Here is a 20,282-nt window from a genome sequence, read left to right as displayed (position 1 = left end):
TTTGCTAATTGCATTTATGTGTATCAGTCTCGATGTGTCTATCGGTGTGTGTCTATAGACGCTTGTGCGTTGGTGCACTAGGGGGCAGAGGAGTACACGAGAACCTCATGCATATGCGAAAGAAGACGTTTTAACTTAACCTTTATCGATTCATAAAGGCGAACAATCGAAATAAGAGATCACTAGCAAAACACGGTTAGAAACCAAGAATCCAGTGGAATCCTGTAAAGGTAGTAGTAATTTTTTCTATTCACAGAGGTTGTGTAGTACGTGCCATTAATGAGACTTGAAGTGTAAGGATCATTGAGCAATATCGTTGCAAATAGCTCCGCTCACGCAAAAAAGCTGGGGTTAGAAGTGGGCATACATATGCTGAAACCGTTAGGCTATATCGATAGGTGGGTATACGCACTCTTCCTGTTTGCAGGAATAATATGAGACAGGTTAACACTTGAAACGAATGGCGCGTTACATGCAGGTTTGGTCATTCTTTATTGCAAACATATTTTCCCAGTGGTAAATCTACGTCTAAGCCGGCTGGCACAATCTGTTGACATAAGCCGCCACAGAATCAATGTTGACGTGGGTAGGGATGCTTACGTCAAAGGTTTCAGCCTATCTACAGAATGGCATTGATAGCTGTTCAGCAATAATATTCCATAATAGATTTTATTGCAGAGTAGCGACAGGTGATCCTGGAACTTGGATTATCCATTCAAAACTAACGAAAACGTACGAATGCTATTATTTTTCCGAAGGTCGTTTGTTGACACTTTTTTTACGATATTGGGCAGACTCGCTGTTGGTCCGCCTTGTACGATGTTTCTCGTTGCAGGGCAACCTGTCCGAGCTGTTAGGACTTTCGAGTAGCAGAATTTCGAATCTGGCGGTTCTCGATGGGATTCGATCACTCTCAATGTTGTGGGTGATATTTGGCCATACGTATTTCTTTGTCGAAAACGTTCAGCCATTTCGTAAGTAAAAACTTTATTTCTGATGGCTACAATAGTCTAAACAATAGTCTAAACAGAAGTCTAAACTAGTTTCGATAACTCCATCCAGGTATTTGTTTGTAAACTAGGTACGTGTAAAAATATTGACGCATATTCTAGAGACCAAATCAACACACGTTCAAACGATAGGGTCATAATTGATTTTTTTTTCTACTAAGTCGATAGATAAGATCATACCTAAGCAGCATTAGCTGTAGGATTTTTAAATGCGAGATATAATTAAAGACCTAATCTACACTACAATTGTCAACGGACGAAAAAAAAAAAAGGATCCCTAATATCTGTAACGTGTCTGAGCGTCAAATGAGTTGATATGCCCATGATACTAACAAGCACATCCAACATTGATAGTTTGGAGCCGTATATCTATAACACAGATTTTGTTACCTAACAGGCAATAAGCTAAAGCACTGTGGGTATCAAGCCTTTTGATTGATAGTAGTCCATTAATAACTTGGTGCTGACCAACTAAAGGCAATATGTTATCCTTGACAAAGACGAAGCTCATTGCTACTCCGCGAAGAGCGTTCAGTCAACGGCAATCAAGACACGGTTTTCACAATGATACGTCTCAACGTTTAGCAACAGCCAGTGGTCGATGCAGGATCGCTAAAAACAGATGCTGCATTTATTCGAAATAATTTCCACGTATTGCCTATGTACACTTAAAGGCCTTGTTCCAATAATGACACACTGAATGAGGATTCTTCTGATGTAGTTTATCGCGATTTGTATGCAGACGAAAAAAGTGTCCTAGCCTTTTATAAGATCTACATTGTATTCAGTAAGGCCACCAAACATATGTGTCCTAGTTATTCGAATCATAAATACGAAGCAGATTGTTCTGACCGACACTGCAAAGTGTATAATCTAAATACAGGGTGAAAAATCTAAGTATAATGCTTGAAACGCGCAATACCACAGTCGCATACGTGTCCCTTATAAGATAGGAGTTTGAAGGCGCAGGTAATGAGTTTTAGAAATAGTAAAAATTCTCTGTAAAGAGAAATACTTGAATAATAACAACAAACAAAAAAGATAATAATAATAATGAGGGTATATTTCACAGTTGTTTTCTGTAAAGGTACTTTTTGTTCCAAAAAGATTTACCAATTGGAGTAGAACATAACATAAAACATTTTCCTGAAAGATATATAGTTTTCATTGAACGTAATAGGCCCTAGTTATGCGTCTGAATGACGTACATGCTGCTCTGCGTAAATTTGCCTTTAATTGAAATTAACGAATTTTAGACATTACAATACGATATAAAAATCAAGCAGATTTTTTATTTGCGGTGACAGTCACCTTTAAAATGTACGCTAGATCAATAAAATTTAATTCCCTTCGGGACGTTTCGAAGCAGTATGTTTGTGCGTTTATATTAGCTACAATATTATATCAATGTTGTTTGCAGGTTCGATTTTGAACGGTCATCAGGTGCACACAGGAAATATAATCATGGCTTCCATTTTGAATTTCACACTCAGCGTAGATTCGTTCTTCTTGCTAAGGTAATGTTGTATTTTAGAATAAATCGTTACTCTGTGTAGAAGACCAAAGCAAGTCTAATGCTGGTAACCAAAGTAGTCCAACGCTTTGAGCTGGCAACTCCAAATGGGGAGGAGTGTCTGCTTAAAAGAGCGTCAGTTTATACCATGAACCTCAAATGTTTATAAAAGAAGGTCCAAGGCGTATCCTTTCCTTTGTTTCAATTTACTGTAAGAACTGATGCACAACCGTGATGTACATAGCCGTACGCTGTCAAAAGCCACCAAACCGCTACCAGCAAAAAATCTTAAATAGAAGATTTTTTTTTATTTTATTTAAATTTTCATATTTTATTATTCATAGTACATTTTACGTCTGCTTAATTTTAGTGGCTTGTTAATTATGTACTCGAATTGGCGAGAGTTTGAGTTTACGGGAACTATGAAGATACTGCCGTTCATCTGCAACAAATATTGGCGGTAGGTTTAGAGTTCTTTCTAGATATACTGTTATAATGAAGATATAGTCACCGTTTTTTATAGAATTTAGCGAGCTGATTGTTAGCGGAAGACGTATTCGTATGTTTCACCATGTTAATTGACAGTAAAGTAACTGACAATTCCATGACTGGGCTTTGAAAGCCACTAGTATAATACATAAGGATCGTACAAAAATAACCGTTTGCCTCGTATACGCTCTATCTTGACCCTACTTCGCTACGGAGTGTGCTTTTACATATTCAGAATGCTGCCTGGTCTCATGGCCACAATGGGGATCCTATTCTTGCTCCCGCTATTTGGCGATGGCCCGTTTTGGAAGGACGTTCTTGATAATGAGATCACCCTTTGCGAATCCAAATGGTGGACAAATCTAATCTTTATGAACAACGTCTTCAATAATCAGGAAATGGTAAGCTACTTTATAACTGCACACGTCCGACGGCGGTTTATTGATAATCGTCGTTTGAAATAAGAGTTATTAGTTTCAAGGCAAGACCTCTGTCAAACACTATACTAAATACATTTAATCTTTGCCAGACGTATTGGTTGGTGCCTGTTCTTGCTTAATCTGGCTAGTTGAATTAGCCATTAGGGAAGCGACTGACGTATTCTGAACTGTTCGAGCTCAGCCTCGCTGATATACCTACTTTATCTAATATTTACTTTGATGAAAAGAGTAAACGGGAACAGTATGAATTACAAAGGATTATGACGTTTCATTACCGCAGTGTCTCGTGGCAACGTGGTACCTTGCTTGTGCGTTCCAGTTTGTCCTTTTGGCCCCCTTGCTCGTAATACCACTTTACAGGTGAGATCTCACAGATTAATTTGTCACTTGATAAACATACTCAACAAGTGCTGCCTAGCTGACAACTCACATACGATGATCCTTGACGTGAGCCAGTATCAATAGATAATTTACTACCGAAGAAAAAACCGAGCAAGAAGATTCACTTGAACATTTTCATATATAAATATCCTTACTCAAATCGAAGACGCTGGCTGGACAAGTTCGAAATGTATGGGGTTTCAAACAGAAATTCGTAACATATTGAGTTGCTGCTAAAAAATCTGTTTCAGTATTGCAGACCAATTACCGACAATTCTTGAATGTTTACAATATGGAAAACACAGTTTGATTTGCGAATCAAAAGCAGATCTTCACGCAGTAGTCCGCTGCGATTCACGCGGTTTTTACGACCGCCAGTAGACGCCGTACGAAAAAAACGTGTGCGAAAACACAGCTATTGCCTTTGAAAAGGGTACCTATCAAAGCCTCCAGTTTCGTCATCAGTTAGACGACGATAAAGTTTCAAAATATGCCAGAACCAATTAAAGTTTTGTTATATCTTTTACAGATCCTTCTTGCGCGGCTTTATCGTAAACTTTCTGTTCATCTTGGGGGGTTCAGTGCTCACCGCCGGAGTAACGTTCCTCTACAATCTCCCACCAGGGATGATATTCTTCCCTGACCTCAAGTAAATCTCACGGCTGAACATTGAAGCGGTTATTTTATTTTCAGAAAGATGTTCATCAACTATTGTATCTGAGGAGATTATATACATACATATGTGTATATCAACTCTCTCAATATTTTACGACCGATTGCGACCAAAAGCAAATCTATACTTATAAACATTTTTGCTCAATTGTGTAAATGATAGTTCAACGCATAATCTACATCTTAATTTCAATATTGCATACCTGTGCAAAAATAATTACACGTATTATACGTTGATTGAATACCTAAGGCTGAGGAACTGAAACATTGCTCCTGCCATCCTCCAGAGCTCCAAAAGCTCCTGCCAATAATGAAATTGATATTACTCTGTAATAAAATACAAACAATGAAATAAGGAACCAACATTGTCTCTTCCAGTATGTTAGTGGAGATCTGCTCAAAAGTCTACCAGAAACCTTACAATCATGTCGGCCCGTTCTGTGTGGGCATTCTGCTCGGATATGCCATCCGCAAGCACCGAAACATGTACATCTCAAAGGTTTGTATGTACGATTTAATGTGTATAGCGTAAAAATGGTTAACTGAATTTTGCCCGAAAGTTAAGACCTTATGAAACGACAGTGCAGAATGGACTCGTTCTAACTACTACGTTGTACACGAAGTTATCTATCAGAAATTTATTATGAACAGAACGATTACTCAGTATAGTTTATTGAGAGCCATTTGAAAGTTTTCTCACCTACCAATTTATCCGTAATTGTCTGTCTTGCTAAAAGAAATTGCTATGTACCAAGAATACGCCTCCTAGTTCAAAGATAAAGTAATAAACGTCTTTCGTTTTAAATCCTTTGTATTTTTTTTTTTGGGAGGCTATTTGGTGTAGCCGATTCAGCTACATAAATGTCTTTTATATAGCCGTGAGCAAATTAATGATTTTTTAGTATATATATCCTTGCATTTCGCAGCTATCATGAAAACAGCGGTCTCTAGTCCTTAGATCAGTTCCCACTACCTTAGCGGTTAGAATGTTGTCCTCCTATTTATGGTCTGCGTTATGTAACGTAACGAATCGTTACCCTGCATAAATAACATCTAGCTGAGGATACCCATTAAACTTGTTAACGTATTCATTGATTTCATTCACATGATCGATAGTGGGCGTATAAACTAGACGCCACCCGATACCATTCTGTTATTTTTTCCATTTACCCTAAGTAATTTTTTCGAGTTCTATATCCACGGAGTTTTATATATACGGTTGAGCATTTCTCCTGATGGCCGGCTTTTTTCAATACGAAACAAAATACGCTTACGTATGGGTTCGAATTTAGACCAACCCTTGCACTATCATGAAGACCCTTATGCAACCCGAAGCAAGTTTAGACCTGTTTATCTGAACTTTTTCTTAAGCCTATATTCAATTCTTCGATTCGCATGCTTCGTAAACATGCCTTTCGAATCTTTCTGTTTCCTACGACCGGTAGCTCTGCAACAATAATTATGCGCTCTAATTGAATAGAAGCCTTCAGTATACCACTATTGACCTATATCTTGTTTGCGGTTATCCCGCTATATCAAAATGGAGCTAATTTTAGCTGTTAAAATTTTGTGTAAAGATCGAGTCCTTTGAGAAAACAGGTAATATGAATAATCCTTCTTTTTAAAAAATGTAATTTTTTCTCCATTACGTTTGGTAGATAGTTAACTGCAGCTGAGGCAACTGCTCGAAACAAAATTTTTCGTTATTTACGTTAGTGTCTATGAGGAATTTTTCGATACTTTCAGCGCGAACCCAATTTCCGTCAAAGCTGGTTAAACGTTGAAGGTAGTTTTCAACCTTGATGGGAGCTGGTAAGGTGCGAAGCAGTTGATGATCTTCGCTTAAATTCCAAAAAATGACGCACCGCTTCTCGCCATGATGAGTTAGAAAAAAAGAACAGGTTTTCCTTTGATATTAAGAACAGCAGATTAACTCATTCAAATAATACGGCAAAGTTTATCCGAATTCCACATGCACGAAATACGCTATATCTGCAACTAATGACTGAAGATCTCAGTGTCGGCTATGGTTCAATTAGGCCATATCGAAGCCTACTACTTTTCCTGTAATGCTTTCACCACTTTTTACTGAAAATAGGTTACACAGCCTTTTGTCGCAATACCTAGTGTGATTTTGTCCTGTATTTGAATTCCACGCCTGTGCAGCACCTTTACGCGCATCCTAATCTCAGCGTGCAGCTCTACCACCATCGAAGCTATTTAATTAGTCATTGACCTTGCTGTTAGTCAATACTTGGGACAAATCAAGGGTCTGAAGTAATTTCTTAAAAAACACATGCAAAATACCTCTGGCAAAAATGTTTTTTATATTTTCCACGACAATAAAATTCTCTTATATCATTCATCTTTTCGACCGTGGACATTGCTCGGTCTGTTCAGTGGACCCAGTTTGTCTTATGGACGACTTCAGCCATCAGCTGTACTGCGATTCTCGTAGTGGCATACCCGTGGAATCAACGATTGCCTCCACAACCTGTGGCAACGGTCTATGCTGCAACTCACCGAGTCATATGGAGCCTCGGAATCTCCTGGCTAATCTTTGCCTGCATCTCCGGAAAAGGAGGTAACAGAAAAAACACTACGAGAAACAATTCACATTCAATTGAGTAATGAGTTCATCCTGAACAAAAGAATTACGTGTCTCATACTAGGTCATACTTTCTTTGAAAGAGATCATATGAAATATTCCAGCATCTATTTATAGAGTGTTATTAAACACGAGCATTAGAAAGGCGGTTTTTTTATTCGGGATTCTACTAAACGACTTCGCAATTGTTTGTTTATAGGTCCTGTGGCGGCTGTTCTTTCGTGGGGAGGCTTCGGAGTGCTTGGTCGACTAGCCTATCTGGGCTATCTCATCCACCCATTATTGATCCTGTATCAGGTAGCAACAACTCGAAGCCTTATCTACTATTCCCATTACGATAAGGTAAAATATCCTTCCGTTGTTATTGACACATTATTTATTACTCGCATATGCGTTGCGTATCAATCCAGGATTTAATCATCGTGTCGGCCAGGTCACTATGGCCGCCTAATACATATATATTCATTTGATATATCAAGTTTTCAAGAACGTATTGGCTGTTTTTTAGCTCGAAACTGAAGCGGATATTCGTTATGTCATTGTAAAACAAATATGCGCTATTTTTACCTACTACTATTTACTACTTTTTTTTTTTGTTTTTCTTATACTACCAGAGTCTCATTGCTGTAGTAGGGAGTTTACGAACGAGAGATTATGACAAGTGATTTTTGCGCTCATTCATTGAAACTATGTTAACACGATTAAGAAGGTTCCGCAAAGACCGAAACATGTAGTAGTCTCATAGTGTGGGGTCGAACTATGTAGAAAGCGGATGCATTAAAGTTTCCTGGTCATGTTCTCTCAATTATTTTCGAATAGGTAAATATGTGTATGATGTGGCACTGTCGTAGTGCCCACTAGTTCCAATCTGTTTTTAAATGCTTTGTTGAATTGTTAATTGTTGACAACAGAGGTCCGAATCAATTGTTTTGCCAGGCGGCAGCAGTTCATAATGCACGATTGCTTTTGAATCCATCATACATAACGTCACGTTCTTTGTCGTCAGTCTGGGCTTTGTCACAGACTCCGGGGTACATTTTTTCGCCCTCTATTGTCGTGTGATCCACTTTTCACAACCCGTAATCAATCGCTTTAGAAATGGCTCTATTTCATTGCGGTCCTGTAGAATTTCGAAAATAACTTACGATCGAATAAATCCTTTTCCTATCAATTCGTATGACACTCTAACGTTAAACTTTCTACCCAGCTTCTTTCAAGTTTTTTAAAGTTATTTGCAAGTAGATATATAACTTCTTGGCAGTACCATAGCAACTTATGTAAAGGTTTTACTCAACACTCACAATCATGTCATCAACTTCTTCCGTAATCGGTTAACCTCTACAAGAAACACATTTTACATCGAAGTTTCCAGATAGCGATAGAATTATCTCAACGCATAAGTTTAATCATAATTAGGACATTTTTTTCTCAGCTTGGTAGCATTTTTATATTTAGCCTAATAAAAATAGAAAATATAGCGAGTTTTTGCATAAATTTTACTCCTCTCTAAGGCACTCGAACTATTTCAGCGTATTCGGTATTGCGGATTCTCAGCTTTAAGACGACCTCAAGGCTGCTTTTTCGAAGTTGTGTTGGCGCAATTTCAAAGCTATCTAGCTAACAAAATGGTTATCGATAACCTAACAGTGACTTTTGTTTATGTATAACACATTGATCTCTCTCGAATGTAAACGTTTGAATAAGCTGTTCGTTTAGCATTAAGACGTCTAGCTTAGGTCGGCCGTACAACTAGCACCATTACCTGGGGGTTCTTGGTTCTTGACTTATTTCTCCGTCGGCCATCAGTGGGACAACTTGGGCGACCTAAAACTGTAATTTAAAATCGTTCAAGCCACCCAATCTCATAGTTTCGATTGTACCATCCATCCTCTCACGATCTTTGCTATACAAACACTCAATTGTACGTAAAAAAATTCCCTTTACTTTTTCTTTTTTAATTTCTCATTTTTTGTAGTTATCTATTCATTTTGTTCAAATAAAAATAATTCTATGTAATTTGATATAATGATTACAATTTCAGCTCTACTCGTTCTGCGGCCATCTCGTCGTAACCTTAGCGTTGTCTACATGTTTATACGTTTTTGTTGAAGGGCCATGTCTGCGAATTGCCAATGAATTTCTTAAACAGCAACGAACCATTCCAAATGTGTCTATGACTGAAACGCATCACCGCCATGATATGGGAGGCATCAACAATGTTACCAGACTGACCAAGGACTGCGTACCCAATCATTACACGACGAGAAATTCGTGCAAGCTATAGAGCTTTCACAGTTTCTAGGAATAGAACTAAAGTATGCAACTCCAGACATTTCATGTGTATGCCTAAATACCAGAATCCTAGAAGAAGCGTTCCTCCTGTAGTGGAGCGCTAATGCAAAACGGGCCCTTGTCAGCGTTAGGCTATTTGCAATAACACGAACCAGTTCGTAACTTACGATTAAGTAACTGTCTAACACGAAAGATTCACAAGACAATACTCACAAGCTGTACCAGTGAGGTTTCGCAGCAGGTTTTCGCAAAAAAAAAGCAAGAGGCATGCACTTTGTAATATTGACACATTTTGCGCGACGTCAAGCTATCGTCCCTGACGATGGCCTGCTACCAGGAAAAATCATTACGGTTACAGCGCACTGGGCACTCCATACATACACCCTCGATTGCATTAATGACTCATATTGGCTGATACGTGATTATTATAGACCAACAGTCAGTCTCTACCGTAACTGCCTCACGTTGTTGTTTTGTTTGCTCAGTGTCTAAATAGATTCATTGCATACTCATCGAAGTAACGGATTTGAGGATTTATATAGGTAGAATGACGTAAACAGGCGGCGGCAAATGTAAGTTTCTAGTCGTGACAGGAATAAGGTAAAGGTTGACAAAAGGTAGATTTACAGTTTATAGTATAGAGTTTTCAAGTGTGATCTAATTATTAATTTTCCAATTTGCTTACTTAAGCTTGTCCGAACTGCAAACCTATTTTGCCCCATAGCTCACCCCCATCCGGTAGTCTAATCTACCGTGCACGCTGAGGCATTTCCATGTATCCACATTATTTCACGACTCTCGTGTACAATTGTGAACCTCGTTCTAGGTTATGTGTATCAATTATGTCTACATTATATACTGCTCGTATTTTGGAATTTTGTTGTGCATGAAGCGATTGTGTATCACCGTTGGCAAGAAGGGATAATACTATATGATACTTTACGTCGATACGTACCATAGAAAGCGTTTCGTGAAAAGAACATGAAAATTTCTCATTACTAAAAAGTTCCTTTCTGTTGTTTGATTTTATACACACATTCGCTTGGGCCAGTTGGGTAAGTTATACATTATGAGATAAATAAAGATAAGTAAAAATATTTGGGACCTCGTTAATATTGAGTTGTTTTTTAGGCCTCGATTGTTCAGTCAGCACTAAGAAGCGCGCTTCTAGCTGATCTGGCACAACGATTCAGCACTGATTCTTCATCCCTTGCAACTGGATTGACAGATAATCGTGCACTTCAGTAAATATGGGGTTTACCGTTCAAAGTCCTGGCTTGATTAGGGTATTCGGCAATTATGGTCAAAAAATCGTGCACACTAATAACATTATGCATACACTCTAACACATCGGCATTTATTGATTTTGCTTTATGTTTTATACTGGTACGCTGACCTACCTTCCAACTTATCGCCCCAACGCTTCGTTATTTCTTCGTCACAGACTTACAAAAAAGGAGGTGTGACGACTGTTTTGTTCAAGCTAACTGCGTCAGGGCTTCCACCAGATCGACTATAATCGGCTTCGAGTATCAGCTGCTAATGCAGTCTGCACAGATCAGCTTCAGTCAACTGCGAGCGTCGGAAATTTTTACCTGCGGCAAATCTTGCCAGTTCCCTAGTTTCACTGGCTAGTTCTTGGCCTTGTGTAACAGCATCTTATGCGCCGATGTCTACAAACGTCTGAGTGTTCGCCTTCAGATACTTAGTAGAATTCGTGCATGACCCCGATACCTCGAAAACTCATAGTTCGCGAAGTCAGAGAAGGGAGCAAAGATGAGCGACGATCAAAGTCCTCCGTACGCGGTCTTCTTCGGAGTGATAGGTGCTGCAGCGGCTATCGTCTTTTCGTCACTTGGGGCGGCGTATGGCACAGCCAAGGCTGGCACAGGAATTGCAGCGATGGCAGTCATGAGGCCGGATCTCATCATGAAGTCGATCATTCCTGTTGTTATGGCGGGTATCCTCGCCATCTACGGTCTCGTAGTCGCCGTCCTAATCGCAAACGCAATAAAAGAACATTACAAGCTCTATACAGGGTTCATGCATCTTGGCGCAGGTTTGGCTGTAGGTCTTTGCAGTATGGCTGCAGGTATTGTAATCGGAATTGTTGGTGACTGTGGAGTGCGAGCCATGGTTCATCAACCGCGAATGTTTCTCGGAATGATGATTATCTTGGTTTTTGCGGAGGTACTTGGTGTCTACGGGGTCATTGTGGCTGTGACGATGTATTCCAAGTAGTGAAGTCGCCTGTTATAAGATTCGGTCTCAGAGCCCACCAGAGAGGGCATTCGCTGGGAAGAGTGTTCCTATAACAGGCGATTCCGGAGGCGGAGAAAATCTAGGCGTAAATATCTGTAAATGGGACAGACCATCACAGAACTGAGCTTAAGTAACATTTACCTTATATTGTTCTTGTACAATCTGTTGAACTAGCAATGTCTTCATTAATAAAGCAATTTTTGTGTATATGCTAACGATACATTTAGGTAAAATACTTTATTTGTATTCTTCGGGTTTTTTCTTGTTGCAAGTGGCGTCTACGTAAAGAAATTGAAGTTCCCTGTAGTTTCTACGCACAGTTTAATCAGTTGGCTATAACTCATTGAATGAAAAATGCGCTTGAACTTCGAGCAGTATGAAGATCCCTAATTTTTGCAACAGGATAATAATACCACATAAACGACACGTTCATAAACACACACAACCATTCATGTTCATAGCTATTGTAGGAACTGTTTTCGGAAACTCAAACAAAAATATTGTCTATTTTTGTTTGAGTTTCTTTTACATTATAATCACATTATTATGGCACATTGTTGTTGTTTACCTTGTGATACAAAAAGGTAACGCACTTCTATTCACGTGTTTTCAAATCAAAATGTACTATGGGACTGTATTTTCAATTACTGAGCAGGTAGGCACGTAGATGTACATTTTATTAGGTGCTGTGTAGATCGTCAATGCAATAGAGACACCATTTCAGTGCGATATTCTAAAATACAGTGAAAACTGTAACAGTGTTCTATAATTGATACAGCTGGCTCATCTGGGATATAATAGTAAATAAACTTGAGACGTGAACTCTTATACGGCTTGCTATATCTGCTAAAATATACAGTACGCTTGGCTAAGAATGCAAAATACATATTGTATAATTTCTAAGGACTTTTCATGTCGCCGGAAATGTCAGATGTTTAGAAACTTGGGGAATTTTTAAAATTTGCTGCGTTCGTCTCTGCATTTGTATAATTTTGCTGCATAATCACTTGCAACAAGGTTACAGATTCGAAAACACTTTAATATTTATTGAGTGATCATCATATAGGATATATGATTCACAATTTTGATTTCGATTCTATCGAAACACACGCTTTCCAGGCTTCAAACACGACGTTACCGACTTAGTCGACGACTGAGAAAAGGTAGAGCCACCGGTCAAAAGCGAAGAAGCTCAAAATTGTCCAATGTACGAGTTAGTATAACAGTTTTTAAAAGTTCACTTTATAGTTGCAAACAGTCTTGGATGGTAATCTTTTTATATGCGACAAAACAACTTTAATATATAGTAGAACAAGGTATTGAATATGCATTACTTTAGAACTTTTTGACCCACCGCCCGTTACCGCATACAAGCAGAGGTAGGTCTTACCGTGCTTTCACGGTCTAGAGGTTTTTGGTTGAAGCCGGAAAGCAGACAACAACCAAACGCAGCACTTTTTGCTGGCTGTTCAGCGGGGCAATATGTGCTACGGACAATGGCCATCTTTCTCTGCAAAAGTTAGAGCGCTTTGAAGCCTTCAATATCTCGTTGTAACATGCTATAGGGAAATATTTTCAACTATCAAATTTAAGATATTATAATAAGTATTGTGCGCTATTCAAGATATGCGGTTCGCGGTCTATAGTCACCTTTGCACCAGAACTGTCTGCAGTTAGATCCGAACAGAATCTACTAACACCTAAAACGAGTAGAGCTTTGTCCATCTAAAAGGCTGCTTCAAATGACGAGATGCTCCACAGTAGCTCAATTTATAGTTTGCTTTTGAACATTGTTTACGTCAGTCTAGAATTAGGCAAAGTCAGAAGAAGATGCTTATTATCATTCTGCAGACTAAGTCCTCACGGGTTACCCACATTCGTCACCAACACAGTTTCACGCGCTGGACAAAAGGGAGAAAAAGCAGCATTTGTGCAGCGAACGTGGCTGCAGTCCATACAACAGAGTCGCTGTGCTTGAGCCAATTCGATCACGGCAACGGACACCATCTCATACATCGCCACGAGTATTAGGTATACATCAAAGCGTTTTTTCTGCTTCCATAAAGCATTATGACTCTATTGAAAGAGATATTATTGTGACGACTTCTGAAACATATCGACTAGACTAAGTTGAGTGGTCACGACAAGACTGCAACCGCGATGATTATCATGGAGATTATATATGTGATTAAATATGCTTAAAGCAATACTGCTTTAGAGCTGCTTAGAGTTTGTGTTTGAATGGCAGATTAGAACCCGAAATTAACTTGATTCATATTCAGATCAATGTGGCTTTGAAATTCCCTTTTATTGGAAATCGGCAAAGAATGGTTTCGCGCATCAGTACGACGTTCTTACAGTTCATTTTGAAAGAAATCGAATTTTGACTGACCACCAAAGGCAAATCTATGTGTGCTTTCAAACACCTGCAATATAGTCACGATTAACCGTGTAACAGGATGGAATCTCTATCCCGAGTCTATCCCAATCTGAGATTCTAGTATGCACCAAATTATGGAACTAAGGATGTTAACAACACTCTTTCGAAAAACTGTTAGAAAAAGAGGGTAAATGTTTAATTAAAGTCAATGAGAGTGCGTAGTTTTGGCCCTATTAAACAAATTAGCTTGCCTGTTGAGTCCAAAAAACATGCGCAACAGCGCTTAGTACCGCACGATTATGTTTTATACAGAATCCGAAGCGGATGGAGGCTAAATGGAGTAGTAAATATGCCTCGCTGTTATATTAAATATTTCCTTGTTCTTGCTTGTCATCGTATCAAATAGTGAAATTTCTGTTACACCATCAAGGATGCAAAGCTACATCAAGCAAACAAAGTCGAACAGATACGTTCACTAGTAGAACTCAAACTTTACTCCACACAATTTCTAGTTTATATTTTGACCCAGAGTTAACGAGGCCTAACGAGAGCAACATTTTACAGTTAACAACTATCTTTATGGCGACTTTAGTGTTTCTGATCGAATTTTGTGTGTTCACTTTACCCACAGTAGAAAAAGCCTTTCCCACAACAAAATTCGACACGCTCAAAATACCTTCAATGTTTGTAGCATAAAGAATGCAGATTTCGTAAATCTTAACAATCTGAATGTGTAGTAAATGTGCATGTATAAGGCAGATAAATAGTAGATTACTAGGGAATCATAAAAATTAATTTAAAGAAAACTTATTTTCTTACTTGAAACTTACTTGAAAAAGTATTTTATAAAAGTATCAAGACTTTTTTTTACCATATGCACCATCAGAAACGTTATTTACGCTATAAACAGATTTTGTTGACTCAATGAATACTGCTACACCAAAGTGTTATATATGCATTACTATTTTGTTGAAGCAGAAACTATACCCACGTTGAAGTAGTACTTTCTCGTATTGTACAATACTTGCTCCGCGAATATTTGAAAAGAGCGTTGATACATTACGTTTAATTTTTTTGTATCTATATGAAACTTGGAGATAATTTTTTTTATATGTTCTATTAATCCTTTTACTAAGTTGTAGAAAACTCATATTAGTTTGAATCACTGTAAATGAATCCAGTGCTTTGATCGTTGACAGTTGTAGCGGATCTACACAAAAAAGGTGTCAGTAAACGCCTTAAATCTGCGGCAAAATTAAAGGCCTCGGTATAATTCTAGAGTACAGATCCTCTCTGAATTACTAGGAATATCGGAACCTGGTAACAAGTGAAACGAGCACCTTAGTTGGTGGTATAAGTATTTTGTGTGGTGAAATCTGGTAGAACCTCATTACGAGTAGGAACGCTGAAACGCAACTGCCGCTAGAACTGGTTTCAGTTTTTTTTATAATTTTTTACATTTTCCTAAAAATGTTGAATATGCAAGGATGAACGAAAAATAACTGATTAGTTTAGACAAAGCTAGCAAAACACGAACGCATATTTGGTTTCAAGACATAGTATCCTTTATCGTTGATTTCGTTTGACGTAAGGGCATGCCACTAGCTATCCTGGATACCAAAGAGATGCGATATGACACGACACCACATGACCAGATGTGTATCAAAATGTAGAACTTACCTAGACAATTGAGAATTACCGCTTATTGTTGCGGCGTTTATGTTCATATTTTGAGTGGCAGATAAGCAAACAATTATAATTAATTTCAACTAAAAGCGACATCGTGCGACGACTAAGTAGACAATTATAATTTTTGTTTGAAACGAAAGATGCCGTTCTATAAGCTTGGTTGCGTGTTCAACAGGCTATAAATATATTAGTCCGCTCAGCACAGACTTGTTCTAAGCAGACTCAATAAGCTGAATTGTTTCTTTGTCTCTTTTTTAAGTCCATATTGCATTTCTTCATTTTATCACACATTCTGTAAGGCATTTGTCAATAGCGAAATAATTTCTGGTTTTTAATAAAAAGAAGATTAACGTGTTTGCTCATGAATCAGATTGTAGAGAACTGCGCCTCTATTACTGACCCAAGTTTTAATGATCAGCTGCTTATGGATATCAGTTACGCAGGATAAATCTTTGTCGCGCTAGTACACGGGTAGTGTATTGCTTTGCAAGATTGACACCGCATTGGGACGGAGACATGTCATTACTTTAAATCGAGTGACAGGATTTTCAATTTCCGTCTACACAGTGTGAACTATTTTTTGCTATCGCAATGATACAATCGAGCCGTACAATTTCGGAATGGAACAATAGATTGGCGGAAGAGGTGCTGCCGACTGTACTAGAAACTGGACGAACATATTTTTTATTCATGACCCGGCTTTGTCAACCGATTCCTCAAACAGGATTTTCATCCGACATTGCATACGGGATTTTTACAGCGGAGAGTGCAAGCCTTCTTACATTTACTTACAGGCTTTCTCGTCTCAGCTCCATTGACAGCATTAACAACAATCGCGGACAGGGCTTCACAAATCCCAGGCGTTAGCAATGCAAGGCCACGAATGTTCTCTTCTTTCCATACGTTGATAACACTTATCCTAGGCTTACAAGAACAATGTTTTTCTAGGAGAAGTCGAGATTCAATTCACAATGCAAATCGTCTTGGGCATTACAATTTTACGAAGTATAAGCCGTGCCTATCTTACGGGACTCATTAAATGTACAAACTATGATATAACACAACTTACATAGAAAACGGTATGTTATCAGGATCCGAATTTTTAGCTAGTCTATGCCCGGCTTAGTTATGTTTTTGGTAAAAAGAGAGATGGATAGTTATATACATTGGCCGCGCGTGTCAAAATTAATATCGTTTTAAATGTAAATCGACCGCAAATATTCTTCACTGGATGCATTTAGCACTTGGAGAATATACTAAGTTAGTTTTATTAACCTACTCACTTATCATTATTCAAAATATTTTACAACACAGAAAAACATTGTTATGCAGATGGGACATGGGGACTGGGCTGAAAATACCGATTTTATTACAATTATTATTGTTGTTACTATTATTTGCTGGAATTAGATTTCCCGGTTTGTTCATATAGTAGTTGAGGATTGGTATATTTTTAAAAAGTTTACAACATGACATAATGCACATAGTTAGACGGTACAACACGGAGTGATATTAGACTTCTGAGGAGCCCGAAGAAATACGAAGTGGCTCCAGGTAATAGCTTAAGTTTAAGTGAGTGGAGGACTTTCAACACCAACCAAACGCCTTGGACGTGAGGTTTTGTCTGCGTCCTAATATTCATTTCTCAATTTTTAAAGAAATTCTCAAGCTTCAAAAATACTGGCAAATACTTCCGAACCAGTATTAAAGCTTTCCCACGTATTTTCCTTCACGCTGTGCCACACATTTTTGAAACAACAGTAGTAAACTTTCTTTCGTACCTGCTTGCATATCTTCCTCTCCGTTTCGATTCCTTTAGGTTTTTTACGTACCTAGCTGAGGTTTAACTAATTTACCATAACACACCATACCTTTCCATTTGCTGAGGTTTACAGAATAGACTTCACCAATATTAAATGCAACTTATTTATAAAAAACAAATAACAAACCAGGAACAGTTCTCAGAACCGTAGCTCCAAATGGAACATCTATTGTAAGCAGGCGTGATCTAGATTGCGTTCGTCGGTAAACCGGGTTACTGCAGCTTTGGGAGGTAAATTCCTTTCTGATAGGGTGGAACTGACAATGTTGCAACGATGTTGACTTGCAGAAATGTACCAACCCAACACTTCTTTCTTCTTTATCTGTGAGTCTCTTGCCCCTATACACGAAAACGCGAATAGTCAAAGCGACATCGAAAGAGAAAAGTAAAAGTGACTAATAAACTACAGTAAAACCCGGCGAGTAACATTCTCGAAGCATATTAGATGAATTTTTACTTCGTACACTGGTACAAAATAATAGTTACGTTTCATAAATTATTACTGCATTTCATACCTCGATTTCGAACCTCTACTGTAACAGTGTAACACGATTATAAGCTAAAAGGAACACAAGCTAATTACTTGTTTAAGAGCAAGTTTAATCAACCTAATATGTCAATATAGTTATCTTTATTTCAGTTTTATGTCTATTCAGCACTTTCACAAACGTTGTAAAACTGCCGCTTTCTATATGTCATACGTGCTTTGCAGTGCACACGACTCAGCGAAATCAACGAATCCGCTTACACAGGCTTGTAGTCAAGCTTGGTTTCGAGCTTCTTGACATCGGCAACTTTCCGTACAGCTTTCATGAAATCCTCCTCAATCACATACTCGCGGTCGGCCCTGCCAAACATAGATAAACACTCAAAATTACTAAATAGCGCAGTAATCGCCAATAATAAAACGTATATTGCGAATAAGAAAAACGCTACAGTATAACAATACCACGAAAAGCCTAGCCGTACCTGATGGCGAACATGCCAGCCTCAGTACAGATGTTTCTTAAATCAGCTCCATTGAAACCATCGGAGAGTTTGACAACAGCCTCCCAGTCAATGTCTCCGTGCTTCGTGATTTTGCGGGCGTGAATCTTGAGGATGTCAAGACGGGCCTGCTCGTTTGGGAGCGGAATTTCAATCTTGCGGTCCAGACGACCTGGCCTTAATAGGGCCGGGTCCAATGTGTCAGGTCGGTTTGTTGCCATGATAATTTTAACTTGACCAAGAGCGTCGAATCCGTCCATTTGGTTAAGGAGCTCCATAAGTGTGCGTTGAATCTCACGATCAGCTGACGTGCCTTCGCTAAAACGACGTCCACCAATAGCATCAATTTCATCCATGAAGATAATACAGGGCTGATGATCGCGAGCATAGTTGAACATTTCACGAATTAATCGCGCTGACTCGCCAATGTATTTATCGACAATAGCCGAGGACACGACTTTCAGAAAGTTGGCATCCATCTGCGAAGCTACAGCGCGCGCCAACAGCGTCTTACCGGTCCCTGGAGGTCCGTACAGCAAACAACCTTTCGGTGGAGTGATACCGACTCGCTGGAAGAGCTCGGGATTGAGTAGTGGTAACTCAATTACTTCACGCAATTCGCGAATCTGTTCTTGGAGACCGCCAATGTTCGAATACGAAACATTGCCCGGATCTTCATGTGACATATTGTAGACCAACGGATCGACTTCACGGGGAAGGTACCTGTGTGTGGAAGGTACCAAAGCAGGTGTGATTTTAGCTTCATTGTTCACATTCATATCATAGTACTTCATTCGGTTTATGTCCTTCACATTACCTGACATCCTATTTCACACAGTTTTCTTACGATTTCTCATTTCGCTAATCTTTGATGAAAAAGGGTGATACTGACGATTACTTTCAGATCCTTTTCCTTTTTATTGCAGTTCGTAAACGACAAATATGTATAATCGAGACGAAGACGAACATACTATGATTAACAGTATGAGACTTACCTCATAATTGTGAGTGTTGTCATATCGAGAGCGACTCGGGTCCCAGCCTTGAGTTTTTCTTTGTTAAGCTGACGCCGACAGCCAACCACATAGCGAGGCCCATTGGTTGCTTTCACGATAAATTTATCCTCTGTCAATTGTTTCAATACCTCACCTGTGCAATTATGATGTCACAGATGTGTAAACGCTTGGGCATGAAATTACCATCAAATAGGCTCGTGAAAATGTTACATCCTAATTATATCTAATATACCACATGGCAAAAATATTCTTCAACCAAACGGCGCATTAAAATATGGGGCATTTGGGATAACAGAAAATTTTAGCTAACTATCGCGGATGTAATATTTGTAAGAGCGATATCTCACAATTAAATCTAGCTTGTTAAAATATACATGCCGCTGATATATCCATTCGTAGAATTCACTTATTATTATGAATAATTAATTGCAGTCATGTAGCCATAAAAGGTTTTCTAAAACATTTATCTTTTTACTAACCAACAATTTGTCCAACGGACTGCAATGCCTTTAAGTCGTTCTCTGATTTGTCGTATTGTTTTGTCAACTCCTTGAGCTGCTCTCGCATGTCCTTCAGGGATGACTCTACCTCCCGATGCTCCAGCACCTAACACATCGAAATTAAAGTGAAATTGGAACACAGATTTTCCTTTAAAAGTTGACTCGACTATATTCCCACTCGTGTAGTACAAGTAGTGTGCGCTGATATGTATATACATGCA

General features: G+C 38.7%; 2 protein-coding genes, 1 long non-coding RNA gene and 1 pseudogene across 4 annotated transcripts in view; 2 read left to right on the top strand and 2 right to left on the bottom strand.

The window, feature by feature from the left end:
• Positions 1-10,518, top strand: part of LOC111268580 (O-acyltransferase like protein) — a 51,648-nt gene extending 41,130 nt beyond the window's left edge. The window contains exons 7-16 of the mRNA XM_022847647.1: positions 795-974; positions 2,431-2,527; positions 2,894-2,983; positions 3,248-3,413; positions 3,733-3,812; positions 4,363-4,482; positions 4,884-5,004; positions 6,906-7,089; positions 7,313-7,455; positions 9,155-10,518. Of these exons, the coding sequence (XP_022703382.1) occupies positions 795-974; positions 2,431-2,527; positions 2,894-2,983; positions 3,248-3,413; positions 3,733-3,812; positions 4,363-4,482; positions 4,884-5,004; positions 6,906-7,089; positions 7,313-7,455; positions 9,155-9,397 (1,424 nt within the window). The 3' untranslated portion in view covers positions 9,398-10,518. The remainder of the gene's footprint in view (positions 1-794; positions 975-2,430; positions 2,528-2,893; positions 2,984-3,247; positions 3,414-3,732; positions 3,813-4,362; positions 4,483-4,883; positions 5,005-6,905; positions 7,090-7,312; positions 7,456-9,154) is intronic.
• On the bottom strand, positions 2,819-9,159 carry LOC147753873 (uncharacterized). The gene is made up of 2 exons (XR_015314355.1): positions 8,876-9,159; positions 2,819-2,965 (listed from the first exon to the last, which is right to left on the bottom strand). It is a non-coding gene; the product is annotated as an uncharacterized LOC147753873 (long non-coding RNA).
• Positions 10,519-10,622: 104 nt separating the features above from the next.
• Positions 10,623-12,660, top strand: LOC111268676 (V-type proton ATPase 16 kDa proteolipid subunit c pseudogene; annotated as a pseudogene).
• Positions 12,661-18,137: 5,477 nt separating this feature from the next.
• Positions 18,138-20,282, bottom strand: part of Rpt4 (Regulatory particle triple-A ATPase 4) — an 8,459-nt gene continuing 6,314 nt past the window's right edge. For both annotated transcript variants that reach the window (XM_022847754.2, XM_022847748.2), the window contains exons 2-5: positions 20,041-20,167; positions 19,541-19,694; positions 18,528-19,268; positions 18,138-18,405 (exon numbers count right to left, since the gene is read on the bottom strand). In XM_022847754.2, the coding sequence (XP_022703489.1) occupies positions 18,303-18,405; positions 18,528-19,268; positions 19,541-19,694; positions 20,041-20,128 (1,086 nt within the window). In that variant the 5' untranslated portion in view covers positions 20,129-20,167 and the 3' untranslated portion in view covers positions 18,138-18,302. The remainder of the gene's footprint in view (positions 18,406-18,527; positions 19,269-19,540; positions 19,695-20,040; positions 20,168-20,282) is intronic.

The sequence above is a fragment of the Varroa jacobsoni genome, unplaced genomic scaffold (assembly GCF_002532875.2).
Source record: "Varroa jacobsoni isolate VJ856 unplaced genomic scaffold, vjacob_1.0 scaffold_138, whole genome shotgun sequence".
NCBI lineage: Eukaryota > Metazoa > Arthropoda > Arachnida > Mesostigmata > Varroidae > Varroa > Varroa jacobsoni.
This window is presented reverse-complemented; position numbering and strand designations above follow the sequence as displayed.